The sequence below is a fragment of the Globicephala melas genome, chromosome 4 (genome assembly GCF_963455315.2).
Source record: "Globicephala melas chromosome 4, mGloMel1.2, whole genome shotgun sequence".
NCBI classification, from domain to species: Eukaryota; Metazoa; Chordata; class Mammalia; order Artiodactyla; family Delphinidae; genus Globicephala; species Globicephala melas.
Window position 1 is genome coordinate 59,851,847 of NC_083317.1, and position 26,408 is coordinate 59,878,254.

At 37.4% G+C, this 26,408-nt stretch overlaps 1 protein-coding gene across 1 annotated transcript in view; it reads left to right on the forward strand.

The window, feature by feature from the left end:
• The first annotated feature begins 2,537 nt into the window (after positions 1–2,537).
• The window catches only part of GRAMD1C (GRAM domain containing 1C), a 79,992-nt gene continuing 56,121 nt past the window's right edge, over positions 2,538–26,408 (forward strand). Inside the window, 3 exon segments of the mRNA XM_030836818.2 lie at positions 2,538–2,663; positions 16,177–16,261; positions 26,053–26,156. Of these exon segments, the coding sequence (XP_030692678.1) occupies positions 2,637–2,663; positions 16,177–16,261; positions 26,053–26,156 (216 nt within the window). The 5' untranslated portion in view covers positions 2,538–2,636.

Consider the following 26,408-nt stretch of genomic DNA (forward strand, 5'->3'; position numbering starts at 1 on the left):
GGTCTTATTTTTTAAAATTACTTTTATTGAATATTGAGTAGATAGAATAATTATATGATAAGAATATATATATTATATATCTATATATGTAAGGTATCCAGAATGACTATACAACAACTTTATATCCCTGTCCAGTTTGAAGTTCCCTATGCACCTCCCTGAATCTAACGCCTTTCTTTCCCTCTCAAAGGGAAATTGTACTTATTGGGTTTTTTTCTTCTCTAGAGTTTTATTATATTTGTGTCCTTTAACTGTATTTGGAGTGTACTGTTTGGTTTTACATGTTTTGAAATGTTATAAACTGAATCTTACTGCATTTTTCTGACTCACCTCTTTAACTCAACATTATGTTCTTGAGATTCATCCATGTTATTGTGTCTTAATGTTTAATAAATTCTCTATGCATTTAAAGATACCAAGTCTTTGTCTTTTAAAAATGTGTTTTTTTTTAACCTTTGGAATTTTATATTTTAATGGACATTATTAATTTTTCTCTTATGATATATTCTATTGTTTACAACATAATTTTTACCCTTGCAGAAATTTGATATTCACTGCTATTCTCCTCTTCTTTTTCTTAAAAATCAGATTTTTAAAACCAATGCCATTCACTTTAAATTGTGTCTAAAACCTGAATAGTGATTTGCTCAGCCCAACCACAGGATCTTCCTTTATCAGATGATTTTCATTTTTTCAGCCTTTACAAATAGTTTAAACTGGGCTTCCCTGGTGGTGCAGTGGTTGAGAGTCTGCCTGCCGATGCAGGGGACGCGGGTTTGTGCCCCGGTCCGGGAAGATCCCACATGCCGTGGAATGGCTGGGCCTGTGAGCCATGGCCGCTGAGCCTGCGCGTCCGAAGCCTATGCTCCGCAACGGGAGAGGCCACAGCAGTGAGAGGCCCGCGTACCGCAAAAAAAAAAAAAAAAAAAAAAAAAAAAAAAAAAAAAAAAAAAAAAAATACTGGCATTATTAAACTCTTTCAATCCAAATAAGTGTGTGGCTTCTGGTTCAAAGAATAGACAGTCATTTTTTCTTCAGCCTATTCTTGTACACAACATTGAAGGAAAACACAGCTTATGCAAAGTTTTGCAGGACTAGGACAAGAACCTATCCTTTCTTGATTATCTTATTAGGTAATTTGTCCTTTAGCATGTATTATATATTTTAAAAATACACTCAATATCTGGCTTTCTGTGGAACTGGATTTGACTCTTTCCTCCTCCTCAACTTCACATGATTATTTTCAAACATACAGAAATAGAAAGAATCACTGAACACTGGTATACCTGCCACAAAGATGCAATAATTGTTAACATTTTGCTATTTTGCTCTCTATGTATTGTCTTAGTCCACTCAGACTGCCAAAACAAAAACACCACAGACTGTGTGGCTTAAACAACAAAGATTTATTTCTCAGGGTTGTGGAGTCTGGGGAGCCCAAGCTCAAGACAACAGCAGATTTGGTGTCTGGTGGGAGCCGGCGTCCCGTTCACAGAAGGCAGTCTTCTTCACTGCGTCCTCACACGGTGGAAGCAGACTACGCATCAATCTATGAATTTGGGAGGACACATCCATTCTCTGGCATCTATCTTTGTTGAAGCATTTGAAATCAAGTTGCAGACATCATGACACTTCACTCCTAAATACTCGAGCACGAATTTTCTAATAATAAAGACATTCTCCAACATAACCAAAAGTATTAATTAACCATAAACGAATATCAATAAATTTATCTGTCATTCATTATTTTGTAGCACTAGCTCTAATAAATGTTTCATATTCAATATTCCTCAATTGTTCTAGAAATGTCTTTTATAGCTTTTTTGGAACTAGCATCTGCAACAACATTCAATAGCTTTTTATCAATAACTTCAATTGCTTATTTAAAAAATTTTTTTTTATTTTTTACATCTTTATTGGAGTATAATTGCTTTACAATGGTGTGTTAGTTTCTGCTTTATAACAAAGTGAATCAGTTATACATATACATATGTTCCCATATCTCTTCCCTCTTGCATCTCCCTCCCTCCCACCCTCCCTATCCCACCCCTCCAGGTGGTCACAAAGCACCGAGCTGATCTCCCTGTGCTATGCGGCTGCTTCCCACTAGCTATCTACCTTACGTTTGGTAGTGTATATATGTCCATGCCTCTCTCTCTGTCACAGCTTACCCTTCCCCCTCCCCATATCCTCAAGTCCATTGCTTATTTGAAGGAACATCCCTTGTTATGCAGTTCACTTTTTCTGCACATTGGAGTAGGGTACGTATAAATGAGAAGCAAAGTGGAGACTTTTTGCCTAGAAGCCACTTCACGGTAGGCACATGAGTTTGAGGTTGGGAGGTAGGTAAGGACAGGGACTCATCCTGATTCCTAGCAAAGATAGGCCTGCCGGCTAACAAATTAACATTACATACTGGGGTGGGGGTGTGTGTGGAGGGGGCGAGTCGTGAATGGCCGCCAGAGGGCGCAAGACGCGCCGACGGGACCCAAGGTGGCCCTCGGAGGGCGGGCGGGAGGGACGCGCAGGGCCGAGAGCCCGGAGCGCTCGCCGCTGGGCCGCGGGGAGCGCGCCTGCAGCCCCCTCCCCGCGGTGGGGCGCGCGTGCGCGGTACGTCCGCGGCGGAGGGATCCGCGATGGAAGGCGCTCTGATGGTCCGCCAGGTAAGCGGCAGCGCGCTGGGATGAGTTCCCAAGCGGGGGATGTACCCGGCAGTTTTCTTCACGAAGGTAGTTTGAACCCTCTCAGATTATGAAAATTATTTCGTCTTTTTCCTTTTCTTGGTGCTCTTTAGAGTAATTTGGCAAGTTGTTACCGAGGAAACGGTGTCCTGTGCTCCCTGGGAGCCTTTCCGTCTGCGCGGTGGTGGGAAGATCTGCTTGTTTGTGGGCGTGGAACGCTGGCATTTGGTCCCGAGATGTCCTAGTCCGGACGCCCCAGCCTAAGGCCCCACGGTCGTGATTCCGACCTGGGATCACGTCGATCCAGTCTCACGCCATTCCCTTAACTTTCAGCTCTTGATAAAAGGGCTGAGAACTATAGATAGTTTAAATCACTGTGCAGTCAACTACGTTTTTGGTTTCAGCTAGTTTTATTTGTTTACTACCTTATTTGATTAATGGAAGAACTTGCTGATTAATCTCTAGGGTGAAAGCCCACTTTTGTTGCAGGAGTACTTGCATTTCTGAACACTATCCTCATTGCTTTCACCTTGGTTGTGTGTGTGTATTTTACTTTTAGAGTTGCAGTCAGTGCAGTCCCTTTTAATCGAGAGCATTTTATAGTTTATAAAAGGGCAGAGGCACTCAAATAATTGTTGGATGAACAAATAAATGAATGTGCTATGTCAGTTGATTCTCAAAACATTACTACGAAATAGGCCAGGTAGATATTTATGGACCGAAGCAGTCACTCATTCAGCTATGTCCCTGGCACTGCGTGTTTGGGGTAAATGGGGAGCAACACAGACGTTATCCCTGCTCTCAATGAGCTTATTGTCTAAGGCTAGAGAGCACTGTTACCCAGACTGTGGAGTGGAGAAAACAGATTTAGAGAGGTTGAGCGACTGCAAGTGACCGCGTCGCTAATACCTTAGAGAGCTAGGATGGTGCTGTGGCCACTCTGTAAAGCCAGAATGGACTCCTACCCAACATTTGATTTGGAGAGAGAAACTGACGATGCCACACACACACCGTGAAGAGGTTTATTACTTTTATTTAAAGGCTTATTACTTATATATGTACATAGTGAAGAGGGAAGAGCAGGGCAGTCTCCTCAGGAAGATCCAAAATGATTTGAAAGGGCAAGGGAAGGAGGCTGTCTCTGGGCTTTTATTGTGGTTAGGGGGTGGGGTCAGGGGTTCCTGTGTGCCTACAGGGTCTTGCCTGGTTTGACTCTCCCACCCACACCAAAGGAAAGAGCACCCAGGCTTTTTTTTTTTTTTTTTTTTTACCAACTTGCCCATTTGAGGGACAGAGAGGAAGAAGAAGGGGGTGAGGCCTAAAAGCTGTCAGCAGGCAAACTTAAAAAAATGGAACGAGACTGATTACAATTCACTGTTGGTGTCTGACTGATGACTGAAATGTACCATTTTTCATTGAGTTTAATTTTGAACTTGTTTAAGCCATCATGGCTGTGGTATGAGGGCTGCAGCCTGAAGTCAGTAAGGAAAACGTAAGTTCCATGGAATGCCTTGTTCAAGAGCCCAATGATGTGTATTTTGAGAAATAAAATGAGTACCTTGGTCGCTATTAGTAATGTCTGGAACTCTTAATGGGGATAAGGAGTGTCTTGGTGAGGCCTTTTATTGTGGCTTTAGTATATGTATAGACACGTGGACCATGATTTATATTTCGAGTATCTGAAAGCAAGAGAGTTCCAGAGTTCTTTACTCCAAATGGTACAACTCCTAGGCAATGGCCCAAGAGTCTGTGAAAATGTGCAGATGGAGCCGATTGTTGGCCAGAGCATTCAGTGTTAAGAAAACTGTGGGAAGTTCAGCCAGTTGTGCTGCCCTCTGGGTCCTTTCCTTCATCAGGGACATCCTGGTTAAGGGATGAAAAGCAGTAGGTCTCCAGTGAGCTCCAGCATGTGTAGGGGTCCTGATGCTGTCCACTGAACAGCAAGTTTGTCCATCAGACTTAAGATGGGAGTTAGAAGTGTTGAACTCCTATTGCTTTCACTCAGTTGAATCCAAACGGGTCTCCAGGTATTCAAGGGGTTCGGGAGAGGGGTGACCTCTTCTAGCACCATGACATCTGAATGAGAACAGGGGAGGGCCATGCCTGCCTGTAGGTGGGATATGCCAGAGGGCCCAGATTTGTTTCTATCCTGCAGCAAGGAGACCTTGGTGGCTATGCTGAGCTTGCAAGGTGTTGCTTCCAGGACCCAAGGCATAATGGGCAACTGGGTATGGAGGGTCACAGGCTCAGGGCCTCTACTTCTAGGAGGGTCCAGTGTGCTGTCAGTCATTGCTGTTTAAATGGCATATTGTGTGGAGGTGAGGAGACAGTTTCTTGCATCAGAAGCCAGTGGACAACCTATGGACACTGTGGGTGGTCCAGAGACTCCAGGAGTCATGAAAAGAGGCTGCTAAAGTGTCTACAGTGAAGGATTCTTTGTGTGTTTATATGTGTGTTTGTGGGGTTTTTCGTGTGGGGGGGGATGGGGGAGGAAGTAGCACTGTTGGGAGTGTCTGTTATATTATAATTTTGACAAATTTTAGAATCTTTTTTGGGAATCCACCTATTAAGGGTGGATTGACCTGCAAGGAACAGCATAAACAGGCTTAAGTAAAATTTGTAAATGAGTAATATATAACCTCCAGTATCCAAAAGGACCTAAAAGATGTTGGACTTTGTTTTTTCTAATTTATTTTATTCAAGTATAGCTGAGTTAAAAAGTTGTGTTAATTTCTGCTGTACAGCAAAGTGACATATACATTCTTTTTCATATTCTTTTCCATTATGGTTTATCACAGGATATTGAATATATATTGTTCCTTGTTGGACTTGTTTTAATGTTGCCCCTTGACATTGTAAGGGGTGGAGTGGCCCTTGGTTTACCAAATAGTTTTCACGAATGTAAACAAGGTAGCAGGCCTTACAGTATGTGTGGGGCAGTGACCCATCCTCTTTTCATGAGTATTTGTACGTCCTGAATGGGTGCGTCAAAAGAATGTCCTCAGAGGAGGATGTAATCAATGTAACATCATACCTGTGCTCCTGGAGAGAATTGGATACAGTTACCTATAAAGGTTGTATGTGGTGGCAAGGCTTTTGAGATGCCATATGGGTAGCCAGGTAAAGGTATATCATGTCCCTCTGGAGGGGAAGGCAAACTGTGACTGAGAGGTCACCGAACAGAACGTGTTTGTCAAAATTATCCAAATATTTACCAGTTTCTGATTGGATGGTGTCAGTAATTTTAGTAGTATTGGGTAGAGGGGCCTTCACGGGTAGGACCATAGCATCAGGGATACAGTAATCAACTGTGAGGCACTATTCATTTTTCCATCTTTACCAGGCCACATTGGGCTGTTAAATGGAGAAGCAATAGGGATAATCACTCTTTCACTAATTAGGTCTTATATAATAAATCTCAATCTTTGAAGGCCCTGTTTTATTTTACATTGAGCTATGTTAGCTATTTTAACTAGGGGTTGAGGGGTGGTCCATAGGGTCCGACTTTTATAAAAGCGTTTTGTAAGCCCCAAAGACTTGATATAAATGATTACTCATTGGGTCAGAGCATCCTTTGCCACTACAGGATATTTTAGGGCAATGTGTTCTATGACCAGGGAGAATTTAGGCAAGATAGTAGTTCTGGTAGTTAAGGTGAGACATACCTATTTGTTGTCTATTTTATGTTGAGTAATTCCTCTAAGATTATAGAGGGTAACTTGTTTAAATTTAGTTCTTTAGTTCTTTAGGTATAACTGTAGTTTGAGCCCAGTATTGATTAGAGCCATGAAGATATGCCATTCAATGCATTTCAGCAAATGTTGAAGTTCATTCAAAACCTATGCTATAAATCCCACCCCTGTGCATATATCCAGAGAAAAGATACATGTACCCCAATGTTCATAGCAGCACTATTTACAATAGCCAAGACATGGAAGCAATCTAAGTGTCCATTGACAGATGAATGGGTAAAGGAGATGTGGTACATATATATGTATAATGGAATATTACTCAGCCATAAAAAAGAATGAAATAATGCCATTTGCAGTAACATGGATGGATCTAGAAATTATCATATTAAGTGAAGTAAGTCAAGGACAAAAATCATACGATGTCACTTATATGTAGAATCTTAAAAAAATGATATAAATGAACTTATTTACAAAACAGAAAGAGATTCACAGACATAGAAAACAACCTTATGGTTACCAGAGGGAATGGTGTGGGGGGAGAGGTAAATTAGGAGGTTGGGATTAACATATGCACACTACTATATATAAAACAGATAAACATCAAGGACCTACTGATGTTGAATATCTTGTAATAACCTATAATGGAAAAGAATCTGAAAAAGAATATATATTTAGAACTGAATCACTTTGCTGTACACCTGAAACTGACACAACATTGTAAATTAACTATACTTCAATAAAAAGAATGGTTATATATTTTTTAAAAACCCTATGCTGTAGAGGTATGAAAGCCAATCTTTACCTTTTGTTGTATAAATTATTTTAATACGTTTTGGATTTCCAACTGTGTCAAATTGTGGACCTCTGTTTCAATTTTTTGTTTTGTTTTGTTTTTGGTTGGTTTCTTCTCCCTGTATCCAGCCCTGTTTGTTTCTTTTTTTCTCTCTCTCTTTGATGGTTAGTGAATGTACTTCCTGTCGAGGGGGTCCTGTGTATCCTTTCATATTTGTAAATTTCTTCCTCCAGAGAACCTCAAATCAGTATCACCAGGGTTAGGGGCTTCCCCCATGGCAGTGGTTACTTCGTAGAGTTTAGGAAACTCAAGCTGAAGTTGTGTTTGAATTACCCCTTTACTGTGCCACATGGGTGCTGTGGGAGCTTTTCCCTGTAACCCTGAGGATCAGCAGTTTTGTTAAAAGAGGCATAGGTGGTGACTGCAGTAGCGACAGCAGTGTTTAAGAGTCCTGGTGAGCTTTGTGGTCTTATGATGGATGCCGCTCCGTCCCCGCCCCTTTTTTTTTAACTCCATAGTGACTGCTTTTTCGTGAGTGACCACCCCATGGGCTAATATCTTGCATAGGGTATAACCTTTCCCCTAAGCACTCTATAGGTTGAGGCCAGTGCCTGGTTGAGACATCTGATTCATTTATTTTATTTCTTCATGTTTGTATAAATCAGAGTTAATTTACCAGTTTCCCTACCAATGGACAGTAAGGTTGTTTCCACTTTCTTAGTATTACAAACATTGTTAACTTCATGTACATTAAATTGCTGGGTCGTAGTACATGTATACCCATCTTAGACCCTACTAGGCATTGCAAATTATTCTCCAAAGAGAGAATGGTTAACTCCCGTTACTTTTTTTTTTTTCTGTTTAATTGTTCCTCTAGCTGACTATGAACTCCTGGTTCACTCTAGTGCCAACTAAACTACCTAATAAATAGTAGTAGTTGGAAAATATATGTTGCATGTATAAACATATGAACTATAGAAGCAAAAACATATTAATTACTCTTTTCTAAAAGCTTAAATATTGTCCTTTTTATATTAATTTGAGTATTTTGAACATTAACTGTTTTCTTTTTAAAATGGGGCATTTCTCAGTAAGTAGTTTAATTGTTTGATACTTGTTTCCAGGTAATAAATGAAAGGGATTCAAGCTTTGCTGCTGAGTTACAGGAAGAGTTAGAGGAAAATCTTAGTCCAGTTGTGGATGAGAATAATATAGTGTCAGCTACAAAACAGGGGCCAAATTTACATAACTGGAGTGGTGACTGGACCACTATAGTGGTGACTGACTATATTTTCCTTCTTATATCTTCATTTTAATCTTAAATGCAAGATTTCTTTGTCTATAGCAATTCTTATTTATAATATTTTCTTATTAACTTCTAGACTTTAGATATTTTAAGTTTTAATCCAGAGTCCGAAAGACATTTCTGATTATGCTCTCTTTTGGCCACTAGAATGCAGTGTTGTGGCCACTGCATTGTGATGCAGTGATGGAGTAGAATTATCTGCTTCACTTTCCCTGGGAGAAAACTACACCACAGAAATGGATTCCACTTACATTGTTGTGCCTTATATTGGCAAGAGACTAATATCATACAGAAACTGTATTTCTCAATGTTACTGAGAAACCAGCCACTTTACATAATTTTGATTTAAAGAATTAGTTCCTGTACCTAAAAGGAGGTTTAACAATGTTTGACCTGTAGTGTGTAATGATTATAGGATAGGTTTTAAAGGTAGGAGTTTCATATTCTTTTTGCCCTGTCTTCACCTGGTTGTATATCCTGGATATGCTTCAGGTTTCAGCCCGCGTGCAGCAACAAAGACCCAACGCAGCCGTAAACAAACTAATTAATTAATAAAATCACAAATGGCCATTGACTTTTGTAAAATTTTATTTCTGTTTCAAATGATGTGGTAATGTGATTTTTCTTTTTCAACATGTTAGTATGGTGGATTACGTTGGTCAATTTGTGAATGTTGAACCTGCCTTGGATTCCTGGAATAAACTCCAGTTGGTCATGTTGTATAATTTTCATATATTGCTTTATTGCAGTTGCTAGTATATTGTTGAGGATTTTGCATCTATATTTATGAGGGATATTGTTCTGTAATTTTCTTTTTTTTTTTTTACTGTCTTTATCTTGTTTTGGTATCAGGGTAATACTACCTTAATATAATGAGTAGGGAAGTGCTCCCTCCTCTTCTGGTTTTTAGAAGAGGCTGTATAGACTTAGAGTTAATTTTTTTTAAGTTTTATAAAATTCTCCACGGAAGCCATCTGGGCCTGGAGATTTCTTCCTTGGGAGATTTTAAATTATAAATGCAATTTCATTAATGGTTGTAAATCTATTCAAATTATTTCATATTGAGTGAGTTGTGATAGTTTGTGTCTATTCATCTAAGTTGTCATATTTATATGTGTAGAGCTGTTTATAGTATTGCCTTATTTCCTTTTGATGTCTTTGGAGTCTGTAGTGCTGTATACCTTGTTTTATTCCTCATATTGGTAATTCATATCTTCTTGCTCAAGGTTTTTTTTCCTTTGTCAGTCTTGCTAGAGGTTTGCCAGTTTCATTGATTATTTTAAAAGAATCATCTCTTTTTTCATCAATACTCTATTGTTTTTGTTTTTCTGTTTCATTGATTTCTCTTACCTTTATTATATACTTTTTTTTTTTTTTTGCTCATGTTGGGTTTATTTTCCTCTCCCTCTTCTAAGTTTTGGAGTTGGACACTGAGATTATTAGACTTTTCCCCTTTCCTAATGTGTGCATTTAGTGTTATAAATTTGTTTCTCAGCTTCAGTTGTGTCCCACAAATGTTGATATATTGTGTTTTTATTTTCATTCAGTTCAGTATATTTTTTATTTCCCCTAAGACTTCCTCTTTGGCCCATGGATTATTTATATGTGCATTGTTTAGTGTCCAAGTGTTTGGGGATTTTTGTGCTATCTTCCTGCTACTGATTTCTAGATTGATTTCATTATGGTAAGAAAACACACTCTGTATGGTTTCACTTCTCTTAATTTGTTGAGATATGGCTGAACATATAGTCTATCTTGGTTTTTGTTCCAATACACTTGATATTATCAGTCTTTAAAGTTTTGCTAACCTTATACATTTGAAATAACACCTGAGAGAACGCAGATGAACTAGACAAATTCCTAGAAAAACACTAACTACTGAAACTCACTCAAGAAGAAATAGAAAATCTCAAAAGACCTATAACAAGGAAGGAGATTGAATTACTAAGAAAACCAAACCAAACCAAACCAAAGCAAGAAAACTTCACAGAGTGAAGCTCAGTACCAGATGGCTTCACTGGCAGATTCTACCACATTGTTTAAAGGAGAATTAACACAAATCCTTCAAAATCCCTTCCCTTAAAAACAAAACAAAACAAAAAGGAACACTTCCTAAATCATTCACTGAGGCTAGTGTTACCCTGATTCTAAAACCAAAATTAATTGAAAATCTATAGATTGCAGTGAATGACTTGAAAATGAAATTTAAAAAAGAATTCCATTTACAATAGCATCAAAAGAATAAAATACTTAGGAATAAATTTAACAAAAGAAGTGTAAGACAGGAACATTGAAACTATGAAGTTTCATGAAAGAAATTTTAAATTCTATAAATAAATAAAAGGATATTTTTTGTTCATGGGTTGGAAGATTTAACATTGTTGAGATGGCAGTACTCCCTAAATTGATCTACAAATTCAGTGCCATCCCTATCAGGATCCCAACTGATTTTTTTCTTTTTGGGGGGTGTGGAAATTTACAAGCTGAATCGAAGTTCAATTGGAAATGCAAGGGCCAAGAATATCCAAGACAGTCTTGAAAAAGAGTGAAGCTGGAAAATATAAACATCCTAATTTCAAAACTTACTACAAAGCTACAGTAATCAAGACAACGTGGCCCTGATATAAGGCTAGACACATAGATTAATAGAATAGAATAGAGTCTAGAAATAAACTGTCACATTTATGGTCAGTTGATTTTTGACAAGGGTGCCAAAACAATTCATTGAGGGAAATAGTCTTTTCAACAGATCGTTCTGGGACAATTAGATATCCACATACAAAGGAATGAATTTGGACCCCCTATTTCATACTGAATACAAAATTAATTCACAATGGATCATAGACCTAAATGTAAGAATTAAAGTTGTAAAACTTTAAGAAAAAAACATAGGTGTAAATCTTCATGACCTTTGGATTAGGCAATAATTTCTTAGATATGATACAAAGCTCAAGGGGCAAAAATAAAAAAAAATAGATAAGTTAGACTTCATCAAAGTTATAAACTTTTGTGATTCAAGGAGTCCATTAAGAAAATGAAAAGACAACTCACAGAATTTGAGAATATATTTGCAGATCAAATATCTGATAAGGGACTTATACTGGAATATATAAAGAACTCATAGCTGAATAATAAAAACACAAATAACCCAATTAAAATGTGAATAGACATTTCTCCAAAGATATGCAAATGGTGAATAAGCACAGGAAAAGATGTTCAACATCAATCATTATCTAAACATAAATCAAAACTACAATCGGGGCTTCCCTGGTGGCGCAGTGGTTGAGAGTCTGCCTGCCGATGCAGGGGACACGGGTTCGTGCCCCGGTCCAGGAAGATCCCACATGCCACGGAGCGGCTGGGCCCGTGAGCCATGGCCGCTGAGCCTGCCTATCCGGAGCCTGTGCTCCGCAACGGGAGAGGCCACAGCAGTGAGAGGCCCACGTACAGCAAAAAAAAAAACAAAACAAAACTACAATCGGATACCGTTTCACACCCTCTAGGATGACTGTAATGAAAAAGACAGACATTAGGTGTTGGCGAGTATGTGGAGAAATAGGAACCCTCATGCATTGCTTGTGGGAATGTAAAATGGTGCAGCTTATTTGGAAAATAGTTCGGCAGTTCCTCAAAATGTTAAACATAGAGTTACCATGTAAGCCAGCAATTCGACTCTTGGGTATATACCCAAGAGAACTGAAACATTCACACAAAAATTTGTACATCCATGTTCATAGTGGCAGTATTCATAATAGCTAAAAAATGGAAGCAACACTAATGTCCATCAACTGATGAATACATAGATAAAATGTGGTATAATATATTCACAAAGTGGAATAATATCCATAAGCTGAAATGTTGTAATGTTTCATGCTACAATATGGACGAACCTTGAATACATTATGCTAAGTGATAGAAGACAGACACAAAGACTACAATATCACATGGTTCCGTTTTGAAATTCCCAGAATAAGCAAATCTATAGAGACAGAAAGTAAATTAGTGGTTGATAGGGGCTGGGTGGAGGGGCAAGTGGGGAATGACTGCTAATTGGTATAGGGTTTCTTTTGGGAATGATAAAAGTTTTTGGAATTAGATAATGGTGATAGTGGCACAGCTTTGTGACTATACCAAAACACACTGAACTGTATATTGTAAAAGGGTGAATTTTATGGTATGTGAATTATATTTCTATTTTAAAAGTTGAGTGCCTTGTTGGCATGGAACTCTAAATGACTATTTTCTTCTGCATTGAATGGGTAGAAATGGGCTCTCTGAAGAGATTCATTGCCTCTCTAGTAGTACGGTAATTCTTGATTTAGCCCGTTCAGTAATCTTAAATAATCATTCATTCTGTTCATCAGGATTTTTGTTTCTTTTCCTTCTGGGCCCATGATAGATATTTGTTTCTCCATGTGCCTGAATTAAGTGTAGCCATGTGACTATTTTTTTGGTCAATGAAATGTGAACAAAATGATGTGTGTCATTTCTAGGGGGCAGCCGTTAGAGTTAGTACACTCTTTGCCATCTTCCTGTCCCTGGATGGTGGAGCCTTTATTAGCGTATGTCCCTCTGTTAGGACAGTGTGGAGCTAAGCCTTTTGCCAACCCACAACTGTTCATTTGTGTTTAAATGGGAAATAAACCACTGTTCTTGTAAGCACTGAGATTTGGGAGTTGCTGATTACTACAGTACAATGTAGTCTTTTATGACTAATGTACCAAGTTAATTTACTGTTAACTTTTACACTTTCTCTTATTCCAGTCTGCTATCAAAACTGCCTTAAAAATCTGCTTATGAGGTTATGGAGTGTGCCATAGGTACTAATCAGTGAGACTCTCCAGGTCATTTTTGACTAGCTGCTGCCAGCCATTAGGAGTTTTGGACTGCAAGATGCTAGTTTATTGAATTTTACTGTATTGACATGTATAAATATGCACCAAAAGTGTTGGAATTACTTAGAATGAGAAGATTGTTATACTTTGAAAATTATTTTAGACAAAGAAGAAGTTGGGACCTTCAAGGACGGATACTTTAAAATATATATATATATATATATATATATATATATATGCTTCACACACACACACACAAATATATATATATATTAGACACACTGCGCGGCTTGTGGGATCTTTGTTCCCCGACCAGGGATGGAACCCGGGGCCCTGGCAGGGAGAGTGCCGAGTCTTAACCACTCTGATTGCCGTGGCTAGGACTTCCAAAACTATGTTGAATAATAGTGGCGAGAGTGGACATCCTTGTGTTTTTCCTGATCTTATAGGAAATGCTTTCAGTTTTTCACCATTGAGAATGATGTTTGCTGTGGGTTTGTCGTATATGGCCTTCATTATTTTGAGGTAGGTTCCCTCTATGCCCACTTTCTGAAGAGTTTTTATCATAAATGGGTGTTGAATTTTGTCAAAAGCTTTTTCTGCATCTATTGAGATGATCATATGGTTTTTATTCTTCAATTTGTTAATATGGTGTATCACATTGATTGATTCACGTATATTGAAGAATCCTTGCATCCCTGGGATAAATCCCACTTGACCATGGTGTATGATCATTTTAATGTGTTGTTGGATTCTGTTTGCTAGTATTTTGTTGAGGATTTTTGCATCTCTATTCATCAGTGATATTGGTCTGTGATTTGCTTTTTTTGTAGTATCTTTGTCTGGTGTTGGTATCAGGGTGATTGTGGCCTCGTAGAATGAGTTAGGGAGTGTTCCTTCCTCTACAATTTTTTGGAAGAGTTTGAGAAGGATGGGTGTTAGCTCTTCTCTAAATGTTTGATAGAACTCACCTGTGAAGCCATCTGGTCCTGGGCTTTTGTTTGTTGGAAGATTTTAAATCACAGTTTCAATTTCATTACTTGTGATTGGTCTGTTCATATTTTCCATTTCTTCCGGGTTCAGTCTTGGAAGGTTATACGTTTCTAAGAATTTGTCCATTTCTTCCAGGTTGTCCATTTTATTGGCATAGAGTTGCTTGTAGTAGTCTCTTAGGATGCTTTGTATTTCTGCGGTGTCCGTTGTAACTTCTCCTTTTTCATTTCTAATTTTATTGATTTGAGTCCTCTTCCTCTTTTTCTTGTCATTAGTTCTTTGAAAATATTTTAAATAACTGCTTTGATATCTTTGCTAGATGCAATATCTGGGAACATGAAAGACTCTATTGCCTGCTTATCTCTTTTCTTATTATGAGTCACATTTTCCTATTTCTTTTCATGTTTCATAAGTTTTTTGAAAATTGGACAACATAGGGAATTCCCTGGTGGTGCAGTGGTTAAGAATCGCCTGCCGATGCAGGGGACACGGTTCAACCCCTGGTCTGGGAAGATCCCACATGCCGCAGAGCAACTAAGCCCGTGTGCCACAACTACTGAGCCTGCGCTCTAGGGCCTGCGAGCCACAACTACTGAAGCCCACTTGCCTGAGCCCATGCTCCACACCAAGAGAAGCCACTGCAATGAGAAGCTCGCACACCGCAATGAAGAGTAGCCCCTGCTCGCTGCAACTAGAGAAAGCCCGTGCAGCAACGAAGACCCAACACAGTCATAAATAAATAAATAAAATTAATTACAAAGAAAGAAAATTGGATAATATAGATAACATATTGTAGCAGCTGTGGATTCTGATTGCATCCTTTCTACCGCTAAAGCTTGTCATTGCTAATTTCTGTTTAGTAACTTGCCTAGAGTGAATCTGTGAAATATGTTTGTCCTGTGGTATGTGGAAGCAAATGTCTTTGCTCAGTTTATTGTTGTTGTTTTACTTTTAAGCCAATCATTGGTGAGAAATTGTGCTCAAAGACAGAGCCAGTAAGCCTTTTCCCTGCTGCTGACAGATCTGTGTGTAGATTGGGTAGTGCATTCGAAATTCAGATCATTTTCAAGTTTGTCCCAGTTTTAATGTTCCACTGGGACTTCTTGTATCTCCATCCTGGAATGTGTGGATAGTTTGGGATTTCTCCAATCTCTGTTACACATGCGTGTAGTCCCTGTTTATTTAGGAGTACAAGGAGAGTTTATCAAGTTCATCTGTGGCTGTCTCTCTTCTAAGATCTCTCTGTTACACCCCCTACTGATCTGACAGTATGCTTGTTTGTTGTCCTAACTGGGACTTCAACCTCCACACACTTGGAAAGCTTCAGAATTTTTCCTTTCACTTCTGGGATAGGTTTTCTGCTTTCCACTCTGAATCAGCTAAGTTCTGAGCTGCTAGTTTTCATGGCCTGTTCCACCTTTGTAGAAGTACTGTACTGACTTAACTTGTTGGGGAGGAAGAGTAATGCGAGCAGGCCCAGGAAAGAGTGCCACAGACTTCTGATGCTCATACGCAGGTTCAGTAGATTTTCCTGAGAAAATATTTCTCCATTTATTGTATGCCTTTAGTCAGTTTCCAATCATTTGAGATGATTGTTTTTGACAGTTGTTTTTTTTTTTTTCCCCCAACTGTATATTTGACTTTGCAGGGAGGATTTGCCAAAGTCCTCACTCCATCATCCTGGAAGCATCCTTTGCTTCCTTTTGGTGTTTTTTGAAATGTTTATGTGGTTTTTCATATAAAGACAAACAAAAATATTGCATAAAAAGTGTATAATTTTAAAGTCCATTTTAATTTTATTTTCTAAGATACTACAATTCAGTTCATTTAATGATGATCATAGTTAAACAGAAAATTAATTTTTTTATTGTTGCAGGTTTCAAGTTCTGCCTATAAAGACAGGAATGAGGAGTATAAAAGACAGTTCACACATCTACCTGATACAGAGAAGCTGATAGCAGGTAAAAAACCAGGAAGTTACAAAAAACCCTTTTACTACCACATCAAAGTAGAGCTGATGAGTGACAATATTTGTAGAAAATTTAAGCCTTTATGCTACATAGAAACTATTTTTTTTTTTTTTTTTGCGGTACGCGGGCCTCTCACTGTTGCGGCCTCTCCCGTTGCGGAGCGCAGGCTCCGGACACGCAGGCTCAGCGGCCATGGCTCACGGGCCCAGCCGCTCCGCGGCATGTGGGATCCTCCCTGACCGGGGCACGAACCTGTGTCCCCTGCACCGGCAGGCGGACTCTCAACCACTGCGCCACCAGGGAGGCCCCAGAAACTATTTTTTGAGATAAGCAGCATCTTATCATCTGTAATTAGACAATGTAAAACTAAGTTGTAATTCAGGGAGGCGTGATTTCTGCGGTATTAAGTACAATTGACCCTTGAACATTGAAGGAGTTAGGAGCGCTGACTCTGCAGTCAAAAATCCACGTGTAACTTATAGTCAGCCCTTCATATCTGCTGTCCCTCTGTGTCTGTGGTTCTGCATCCATAGATTCGACCAACCACAGATCTTGTAGTACTGTAGTATTTACTATTAAAAAAAACTTGCATATAAGTCCACCCACACAGTTCAAACCCATGTTATTCAAGGGTCAATTATACTCGCTAAAAAATAGACCTAAGAGGAAATGATTTGTCAGTTTCTTCTAGTGCTTGTTTCATATGGTTTTGTAGGGAAAGTTTAAATCTGATGTTCAGTATATATTACTGTTCCTCAGAAAAAAGTGCTCCTTAGCAGATAATAGAGCAATTTTATAAAATCTTTTAGGGCTTTATCATTATTCATATAGTCTTTCAGGTAGAATTTTTTTGAAATAGGCCTTAAGAGGAAAAATTTAGTTATAGAACTTATAAAAGTGCTTTATTTTTGCTATAAGTATAATATAGATTCTTTACCATCAGAATACTGAAGTTGGCTTTAGTTTTAGTACATATTTCATTTAAACCATTTATTCATGGGAATTTCTCAGATTTCTGGTGCTGTTGGTTAATATTCAATTCAATGTAACTGAATTTCTAGAGAGTTCGATTTAGTTCTTTAAATATCAAAGAAATGAATCAAAACAATTTTTAAAAAGATTGGAATGTAATATAGTCTCACGATAATAGAGTGTATGGTAAAAAAGTGAAAGATCGTTTCACCCAAGACCACTCTGACCTTCTTCCTGGGTGATAACCACTTTTAGCAATTTCTTATGTCTATTTCCAGAAATTTTCTGTATGTATATCAAGAGGAATATAAGAGAACTTAAATGGGAGCACACTGTGCTTACTGTTTTCAGTCCTGTTTAGAGCTCTATTAGCACTACTTATGGATCCACTTCATTCTTTTAATGGCTGCCTAGCAGTCAATTGAATGAATTTTGTACCATAATTTGTTTAATAAATCCCCTCCTGATGGACATTTTGATTGCTTCCTGTCTTTTGCTTTTACCACTAATGCTACACTGAACCTTCATGTTCATTTGTTTTGGCACGTATGTGCCACATGTATTGTAGGTTAAATTCCTTGAAGTGGAATTGTGACTAAAAGGTAATGAGCATTTAAAAGGTTTATACTGTTGCCAAGTTATCCTCCAAAAAGGCTACACCAATATTCATTCTCATCAGCAGTGTATGTAAGTATCTGTTGTGGCACACCTCAGGAACTTGGCTTTAGCGAAATTTGGTAGATAGAAATTGTATTTCAATATGCATTTCTTTAATTATGAGGGAGGTTGAACATCTATAAATCGTTTGTATTTTTCTGTGAACCTTTCTTTTCATAAACTTTGCCCATTTTTCTAGCAGTTATTTGTCTTTTTCTTGTAATAGCTTGTTAGATATTAAAAAAAATTAGATATTTTTAGGGCTTCCCTGGTGGCACAGTGGTTAAGAGTCTGCCTGCCGATGCAGGGGACACGGGTTCGTGCCCCGGTCATGGCCATTGAGCCTGCGCATCCGGAGCCTGTGCTCCGCAACGGGAGAGGCCACAACAGTGAGAGGCCCAAGTACCGCAAAAAAAAAAAAAAAAAAGATATTTTTCACATGTTGTTGCAAATGTGTCTTGCCAGTTTTGTCACTTGAAATCAAATACTTTTCATGGAAACCTTTATAAAATACTTTATACTCATCACTGCTTTCTTGAAAGAAATTAATCTGATAATACAGTGATATATACTCACTATAAAGCATTAAAGCCATACAGAAATGTATAAAGAAAAAATTGAAAATCATTGGTGATCCTACTACCTATATGTAATTTTGCTTAATATTTTGTAGATATCTTTCAGTATGTATATTTGCTTTTAAAAATTTACATTTTTAGTGTTTTTCCTCACTCACTGCTATAATAAACTTGTTCATTGTGTAAAATTTGGAAAATACAGGTATTTACAAAGTAGAAATCTAAAACCACCTATAATTGTACTATCTGGAAATAATGTCAATGACACACATATCTATACAAATTAAAATATCTAATTGGTATCATTCTGTACAAATCGCTTTAAGTTCTTCGATTTAACCACATATTGGATCACTGTCTTCTGAAACAGAGACTCTTAAATTTAATTTAAACTTTTATTTTAAAAAACAACTCATTGTCATTTCAAATCCACAATATTATACTTTATAGGCTAGTTCAATAAATATTTATTAGTACTCAGTATGTGCCACACACCATACTGTTTCTGGAGAACTTGGAGTGTGGTGGGAGAGCAAACACATATAAACAAATCACTATGATTCAGGGTGATATGAACAGTTTTAACAAGGTACAGAAGTGGTACAAAGGAAGACATATGTTGGAGGAAGGCAAGTATTTTAATTTTGGGCATGTTGAGGTTGAGTTGCCAAGACAACTAAAACAAAATATATATATATATATACATATATATGTGTATATATATAATATAAATATAATCTGGAAATAAAGATTAATGTATACCACAGTAACCTTCTAACTTGTCTCTCCCCTATTCTTATGTGCCTTCAATCTATTCAATACTGTAGCTATAGTGGTTTTTCTAAGATGCAAATCTGATCAGATTAAAACCCTTCATGGATAGTATTCCAATGACCTTAGAATAAAGCTTGACTGCCTGACTTACGTGGCCTTTCATATATGTTAAATATCCTCTCGTCCCTCATCCTTCATCAAGGTCCCTTCAGTCTCTAGCCTTCTGAAGGCAGCCTTCTTTAGATATGTCATTTCCTTTTGTTTTCAGGCCTTTTTACTTCAGTTTGCCTAGAACTGTTTTCCCTCCTCTGTACCTGGCTATCTTTTGTCTATATATTTTTAAATATATATTTATGTATTGTATATATTTACATATATATTTTATTTGTATATTTCTCATTTAGCAATGCCTTTACTGTAAATTTGACTGGATTGGTACAGCTCTCGTATTCAGCTACTGCTCACCAGAGTAACAGTAGTAGTAGTTAAAATACTGAAACACTGACTGGTAAATAGCCACTGCCTTTAGCCCCCCAAGTGACTCCTCATACCTTAGCTCTCCTGGCTTCTCTTCTAGGATTCCCAGGGCCTTCCCATGATCCAGCAATGAAGGGTTTTATATCTGACATAGAAAGGTCCCTGTAGAACTCTGATCCAACACTATGGTTGGTGATCAGTGCTGTTACTTTAAATATCACCTCTGGATAGATGCCTCCACTCTGTGTTCCCTTAAGTGCCTTGCACTTTTCTCTATCATATATTTACATAACCATTATATATATTGTTTGCTATTGTAACCCTGATACCAAGGTCAGTACTCGACTTATAATAATGGGTGCTCAGTGATTGAATGGATGGTTGATGGATAGAGGAATGAGTGAGTAAATGAATATCAATGTCACTTAAAATCAGGAGAATAGATGAGCTCAACCATGGATAACATATAGAGTTAAAAGAACACTAACAAAAGAATCATGGCAGCAGTAGAAGAAGAAAATCCAGTAAAAAAATTCAGAAGGAAAGGTCAAATAATGTGTGAAGATCCAGAAGAAAGGAGTATCACAGTGTTTCACGGTGCAACGAGTTGTAAGAATCAGAATAATTTAACAGTGTGAAATACAGTTGAACGAAATGAAAATAACAGTTTGTGGGACTGATCTAAAGTAACTATATAGAGGAAATGTATAGTGTTAAATGAATATATTAAAAAACAAAAAGGAAGTAAAATCAGTAACCTACGCTTACCCCTAATAAATCTATAATAGAAGAGGAAACTAAACCTAAAGCAAACTAAACCTAAAGCAAACAAATGATAAAGACCAGAGCATAAATTAATAAAATTAAAAATAGAGAAAACCAATGAAGCAAAAGCTGGTTCTCTGAAAAGATGAATAAAATTGAGAGACTGAGAGCCTGGTTGACCAAGAAAAATGACAGATGAAACATATTACCAATATCAGGAATGGAAAAGAGGCCATCACTACTGATCCCATGGATAGTAAAAGGATAATAAGGAAATACTATGAACAACTCTATGCCCATAATGCAGTAATTTAGATAAAATAGACTAATTCTTTGAAAAATACAAACTACCAAACATCACACAAGAAGAAATGTATAGCTGGAATAGTCCCATACCTAGTAAAGAAATTGAATTTGTAGTTAAGAACCTTCCATAAAAAGAAAACTTGGTCTAGATAGTGTCACTGGTGAATTCTATCAACCATTTATAGAAGAAATAGTACCATCCATTCCAGAAAATAAGAAGGATCACTTCCCAACTCATTTTATGAGACTAGTATTACCAAAATACCAAAACCAGACAGAAACATTGCAAGAAAAGACCAATATCTGTCATGAACATAGAAATAAAAAGTTGAAACAAAATATTAGCAAATGAAATTCAGCATTTATAAAAGGGATTATAGATTATGACCAAGTGAGGTTCATTCCAGGAATGCAAGGCTGCTTAAACACTTAAAAAAAAAATCAATGAAATTTATCATCTTAACAGACCAACTATGGAAAACCATGTGATCGTCTCAATAGATGCAGAAAAAGTGTTTGACAAAATTCAACATTCATTCATAAGAAATCTCTCAGCAAGTTAGGGATAGAACTTCAATCTCCTTAGAAGTAGCTATGAAAAACCTACAGCTAACATCATACTTAATGATGAGAGAGTGAATGCTTTCCACTTAAAATTAGAAACTAGGCAAAGATGTCCTCTCTCACTACTCCTACTCAGCATTGTACTCGAAGTTGTAAGTATAATGAGTGAATTAGACTTGAAAAGGGAATAAAAGGCATATACATTGGAAGAACAGGAAAAAACCTAACTTTATTGCCAGTAGACATGATTACTCATGTAGAAAATCTCAGATAATCTACAAAAAACTTCTAGATTTAATGAGTGAATTTAGTAAAGTCTCAGGATTGAAGGTCATTTGAAGGTAAAATAAAGGGTCATATTTATATGTACTAGCAAAGAACAATTGGAATTCAAATTTTAAAAATACCATTTACATCAGAACTTACCAATGATGAAGCATTTAGGTATAAATCTAACACATATGCAGGCTCTATATGCTGACAACTGTAACACATTGACAAAAGAAGTCTAAATAAATGTTTATAGATTGAAAGACTCAATATTGTTAAGATCTCAATGAAAAATCCCAGCAAGCTTTTTCATAGATGAGTAAAATGACAAACTGATTCTAAAATTTATACAGAAAAACAAAGGAATTAGAATAGCCAAAATAATTCTGAAAAAGAAGAACAAAGCTGGAAGACACACATTACCCAATTTCAAGACTTATTATGAAACTACAGTAATCAGGAAAGTCTGAGATTTGCCAAAGGACAGACATTTAGATAAATGGAACAGAAAAAAGTCCAGATATAAATTCATACAAATATTGTGAACTGATTTTTGACAAAGGTGCAAAGGCAATTCAATGGAGAAAAGTTAGTCTTTTCAACAAATGGTGCTGGAACAATTAGACGTCCATATGCAGAAAAGCAAACCTTGATGCCTGCCTTACACTTTTTACGGAAATTACCTCAAAATGGATCATAGAACTAAATGTAAACTGTAAAACTTTAGAACTTCTAGAAGAAAACATCTGGGTTTTTCTAGAGGAAATCTCTATGAACTAGGATTCGATGGTGAATTTTTAGATGTAATACCAATAGCATGATTCATACAAGAAAAGAATTGATAAATTGTACTTTCTTTGCTCTGCAAAAGATGCTTTTTAGAGAGTGAAAATATAAGATGCAGGGAGAAAACAGTTGTTAATCACATATCTGATTTTTTCTTTTTAAAGAAACACTTCTATCCAGAATAGAAACTATTCTTAAAAGTTAACAGTAAGAACACAAACAACCCAATTAAAAAATAGGCAGATGCTTTACCAAAGGAGATATATGGATAGCAAATAAGCATATTAAAAATTGCACATTATCATTTGTCATTGGGAAATACAAATTAAAAGCACAATTAAATAAACAGCATAGCTAATAGTCTTACTAAAATTAAAAACAGGGACTTCCCTGGTGGTCCACTGGTGAAGAACCCACCTTCCAATGCAGGGGACGTGGGTTCGATCCCTGGTCAGGGAACTAATATCCTGCATGTCTTGGGGCAACTAAGCCCACGTACCACAACTACTGAGCCCATGCACCTCAACGAGAGAGCCCGAGTGCCCTGCAGCCCATGCACCACAACTAGAGAGAAAAAAACCTGCATGCCACAACTAGAGAGAAGCCCGAGCACCACGAGGAAGAGCCTGCGTGCCTCAACAAAAGACCCCATGTGCCGCAACTAAGACCTGATGCAGCCAAAAATAAATAAATAAAAAGTATTAAAAAATTAAATTAAATTAAATTAAAAAACAAAAACAAAACAACTGACAACAGCAAATGATGATGAGGCTGCAAAGCTATAGGAGCTCCACTGTTGGAAGATGTGGGTGACTGTGGCTGACCTCTACCATAGGGAGTTCACCAGCCAGTTATTTGATATCTGTCCCTGTTCTAGCTGTCCCTCTTTGTACCTGCTGATTCTAATTGTGAAGTCTCTCTGGGGTGGCATAGGGAAGAGCGGCTGTTATCTCTGCTGCAGCCTTCCCGTATATTTTTTGAGCTGAGGCTTTCTCCACGCTGTGGTTTATACATTTTTATCCGCTTTTTGTCTTCTAAAATTTATCAAAACTTCTAGTTTTTATACCCACCCCTCAGCATTGTTACGAATTTAATCTCTTTCATACGTCTTCCCTGTCATTTCAAAGGAATTTTGGAGCAAGAGGGGAAGTAGACACATGTCAACTTAGACCGGAAGTTCTATGTACTAGTTTTGTACTAAAATAACAATATTTACACTGCTAAATATGTTTGTTGATTTGAATGTATTCACCTTAGGAGAATGCTTTTTTCAGTGATGTCATTGCTCAAAACATTTTTTAATTCTCTGATTAAATGAGTGAACAAGGCAGATTTTCATGCTGGAACATGTGTTGGGAAAATATAATTAAAAACAAAATATCCTACCACCCCAGAAAACCTCTCCACAAAAGTAAAAGAGAAAGAAAACACTTGGTTTTATTATTGAATAAACATTAAACTAGAATGTGATGTGCATCACAGGCAGTCTGCAAAAGACATTGTGAAGGCAGAAAGAAATCTCACCCTTTTATATAGGCAGGCAGGTACAACCATTACATGTTCTAAAGGTAAATGGTAATTAGTCCTGGGCTTCCCTGGTGGCGCAGTGGTTAAGAATCTGCCTGCCAATGCAAGGGACACAGGTTCAATCTCTGGTCTGGGAAGATCCCACATGCCGTGGAGCAACTAAGCCCATGCGCGCTCCACAACTACTGAAGCCCATGCGCCTAGAGGCCATGCTCCGAAACAAGAGAAGCCACTGCAATGAGAAGCCCGCGCACTGCAACAAAGAGTAGCTTCCGCTCTCTGAAGCTAGAGAATGCCCACGTGCAGCAATGAAGACGCAACACAGCTAAAAAAAATAAATTAAAAAAAATTTTTTTTTTCATTTCTTGCCTAGGACATATTGCTAGGAAACTATCTTACAAAAAATCAATTTTCGTGAGGTATAAGTTTACTACAATAAAACACACCTGTTTTAGGGAGACTGTTTTTAAAAACCACTGGAAAAAATCTGTCGATCTATATCAATTAGTCTTCAGTTAAAATGTTAGCATAGCTTTGAATAGAGTTAATGTAACATAGTGCAGCGGTTCTCAAAATGTGGTCCACAGACTAGCAAAGTTGTCATCACCTGGGACCTTGCTAGACGTGCGGACTCTGCCCCCAGCCCAGATGTATTTAATCAGAAACTCAGGGAGGGGCCTAGCAATCTGTGGTTTAATAAATCTACCAGGTATTTCTGATCTGATATTTGAGAGGCATGGAATTAATAAAGTGTTTCAGCGTTTTAGATAAAAATTTCAGGATACTTCAAGGTGACCTTTAGCCCCGTCCCTGTTTTAGAGATGCATACTAGTAAAAGAGTAACTTAATCTGCTTATTTACTAGGATTTTTTTCTTTTTTTTGGTTTGATGGCATCTCAGTTTTGTTTTGCTGAAGGAAGCACTGTGAAAGACTGCATTCCTTTGCTCTGTTTTTAGTGTTTGCTTAGAAATTTACCACAAGCAAATTGAAATATTTTAAGGTTCATAACCTCAATAACTTTTTCCTAAAATTGCTAATCACTTTATATAGTTTTAAAATTTATCAATTAAACTAAATCTCTTCACAGCAGCTCTTTATATCTTATATTATTAATAATTTAGCAATGCTATTTGCTTTAGTCACAGAGACAGGTCTTAATCTTAGAGGCATAGTATTAACTTGCTTGTAGACAGTGGCATTTACCAGAGCACTCTTGATTTTGCTGGATTATAGTGCTGAGGTAGAGAGGATCAAACTTGAAACTAAACTTAAAATGTATACAATTTTTAGAGTCATCCTTGCTCCCTCCCTCACCCTCATCCAACATCTAATTAGTTACCAATTCCCCATCAGTACTACCCCTTAAATATCTCTGAATCTAACTACTTCTTTCTCTAGTACTGTTATCTTTTGGTCTGAGCCACCATCAGTTCCCCCCTGGATTTCCAACTGATTTATCTGAATCCATACTCACAGTGTGAATAAAGTGGTCTTTAATAACGTACATCTGATCATGTCCTCCCACTTAAAACTCATCGATGGCTTTTCATAAAATCCACGCTGTGCCATGGCCTGTGAGGCCTTACATGAGCTAGCTTCTCCAGCTTCTCTAGCAAGAGATCTATCTTTGTATAGTTTCTCAAAGATGTTGTTTCTTTCTACCACAGGGCCTTTGCACATGCTGTTCCCTCATGTTCCTGCTGACCCTTTGTTGATCTTCAGATCTCAGTTTATAGATTACTTTTCCTGGAGAACTTTTCCATGTATACTCTCCCTGCCTGCTGCCCCATACCTGTATACCCTTTGCTATATGCTCTCAGCTTTCTCCACACTTTGGTCATTATACTTATTTTTCTATTTGTTTATTGTATGCCTTCCCCTCTAGACAGTGTTGCATGAGGGCAAGGTCCATTTCTGGTAACCCTAGTGACTAGCAAAATATCTGTTGTATAGTGCCCAAAGTATAGGAATAAGTGAATGAATGAATGAATGAACTAATGAACAAAGTGATGACTTTCCATGTGTTAAAGTAGTGTAAGATTTATGAAGTTGCCACATTTTTTTGTTACTAACCTGTTCCTTATTATTATTATTTTTTAATGTAGATTATGCTTGTGCTCTTCAGAGGGACATTTTGCTTCAGGGACGACTATACCTTTCAGAAAACTGGCTATGTTTCTATAGCAACATCTTCAGATGGGAAACTACAGTAAGATGTATTTTCATGTGATTTGCTGATACAAATAGTTGCATAGATAGAAATGTATACAGTCCTTCTGAAAACAATGTACTTTAGATTTCAAAGTAAGTTAAATGTATTTATCTATACTTGTATACATCTAAATATATTTATGTGTAGTATAAGTGTGTAATATATTTTTCTTAATACATTGAGCTCCATTTGTGTATATTTAATATAGTTGGGAAGAGAGATTTCAGGTTGAAAAAAGCTTGAACATAC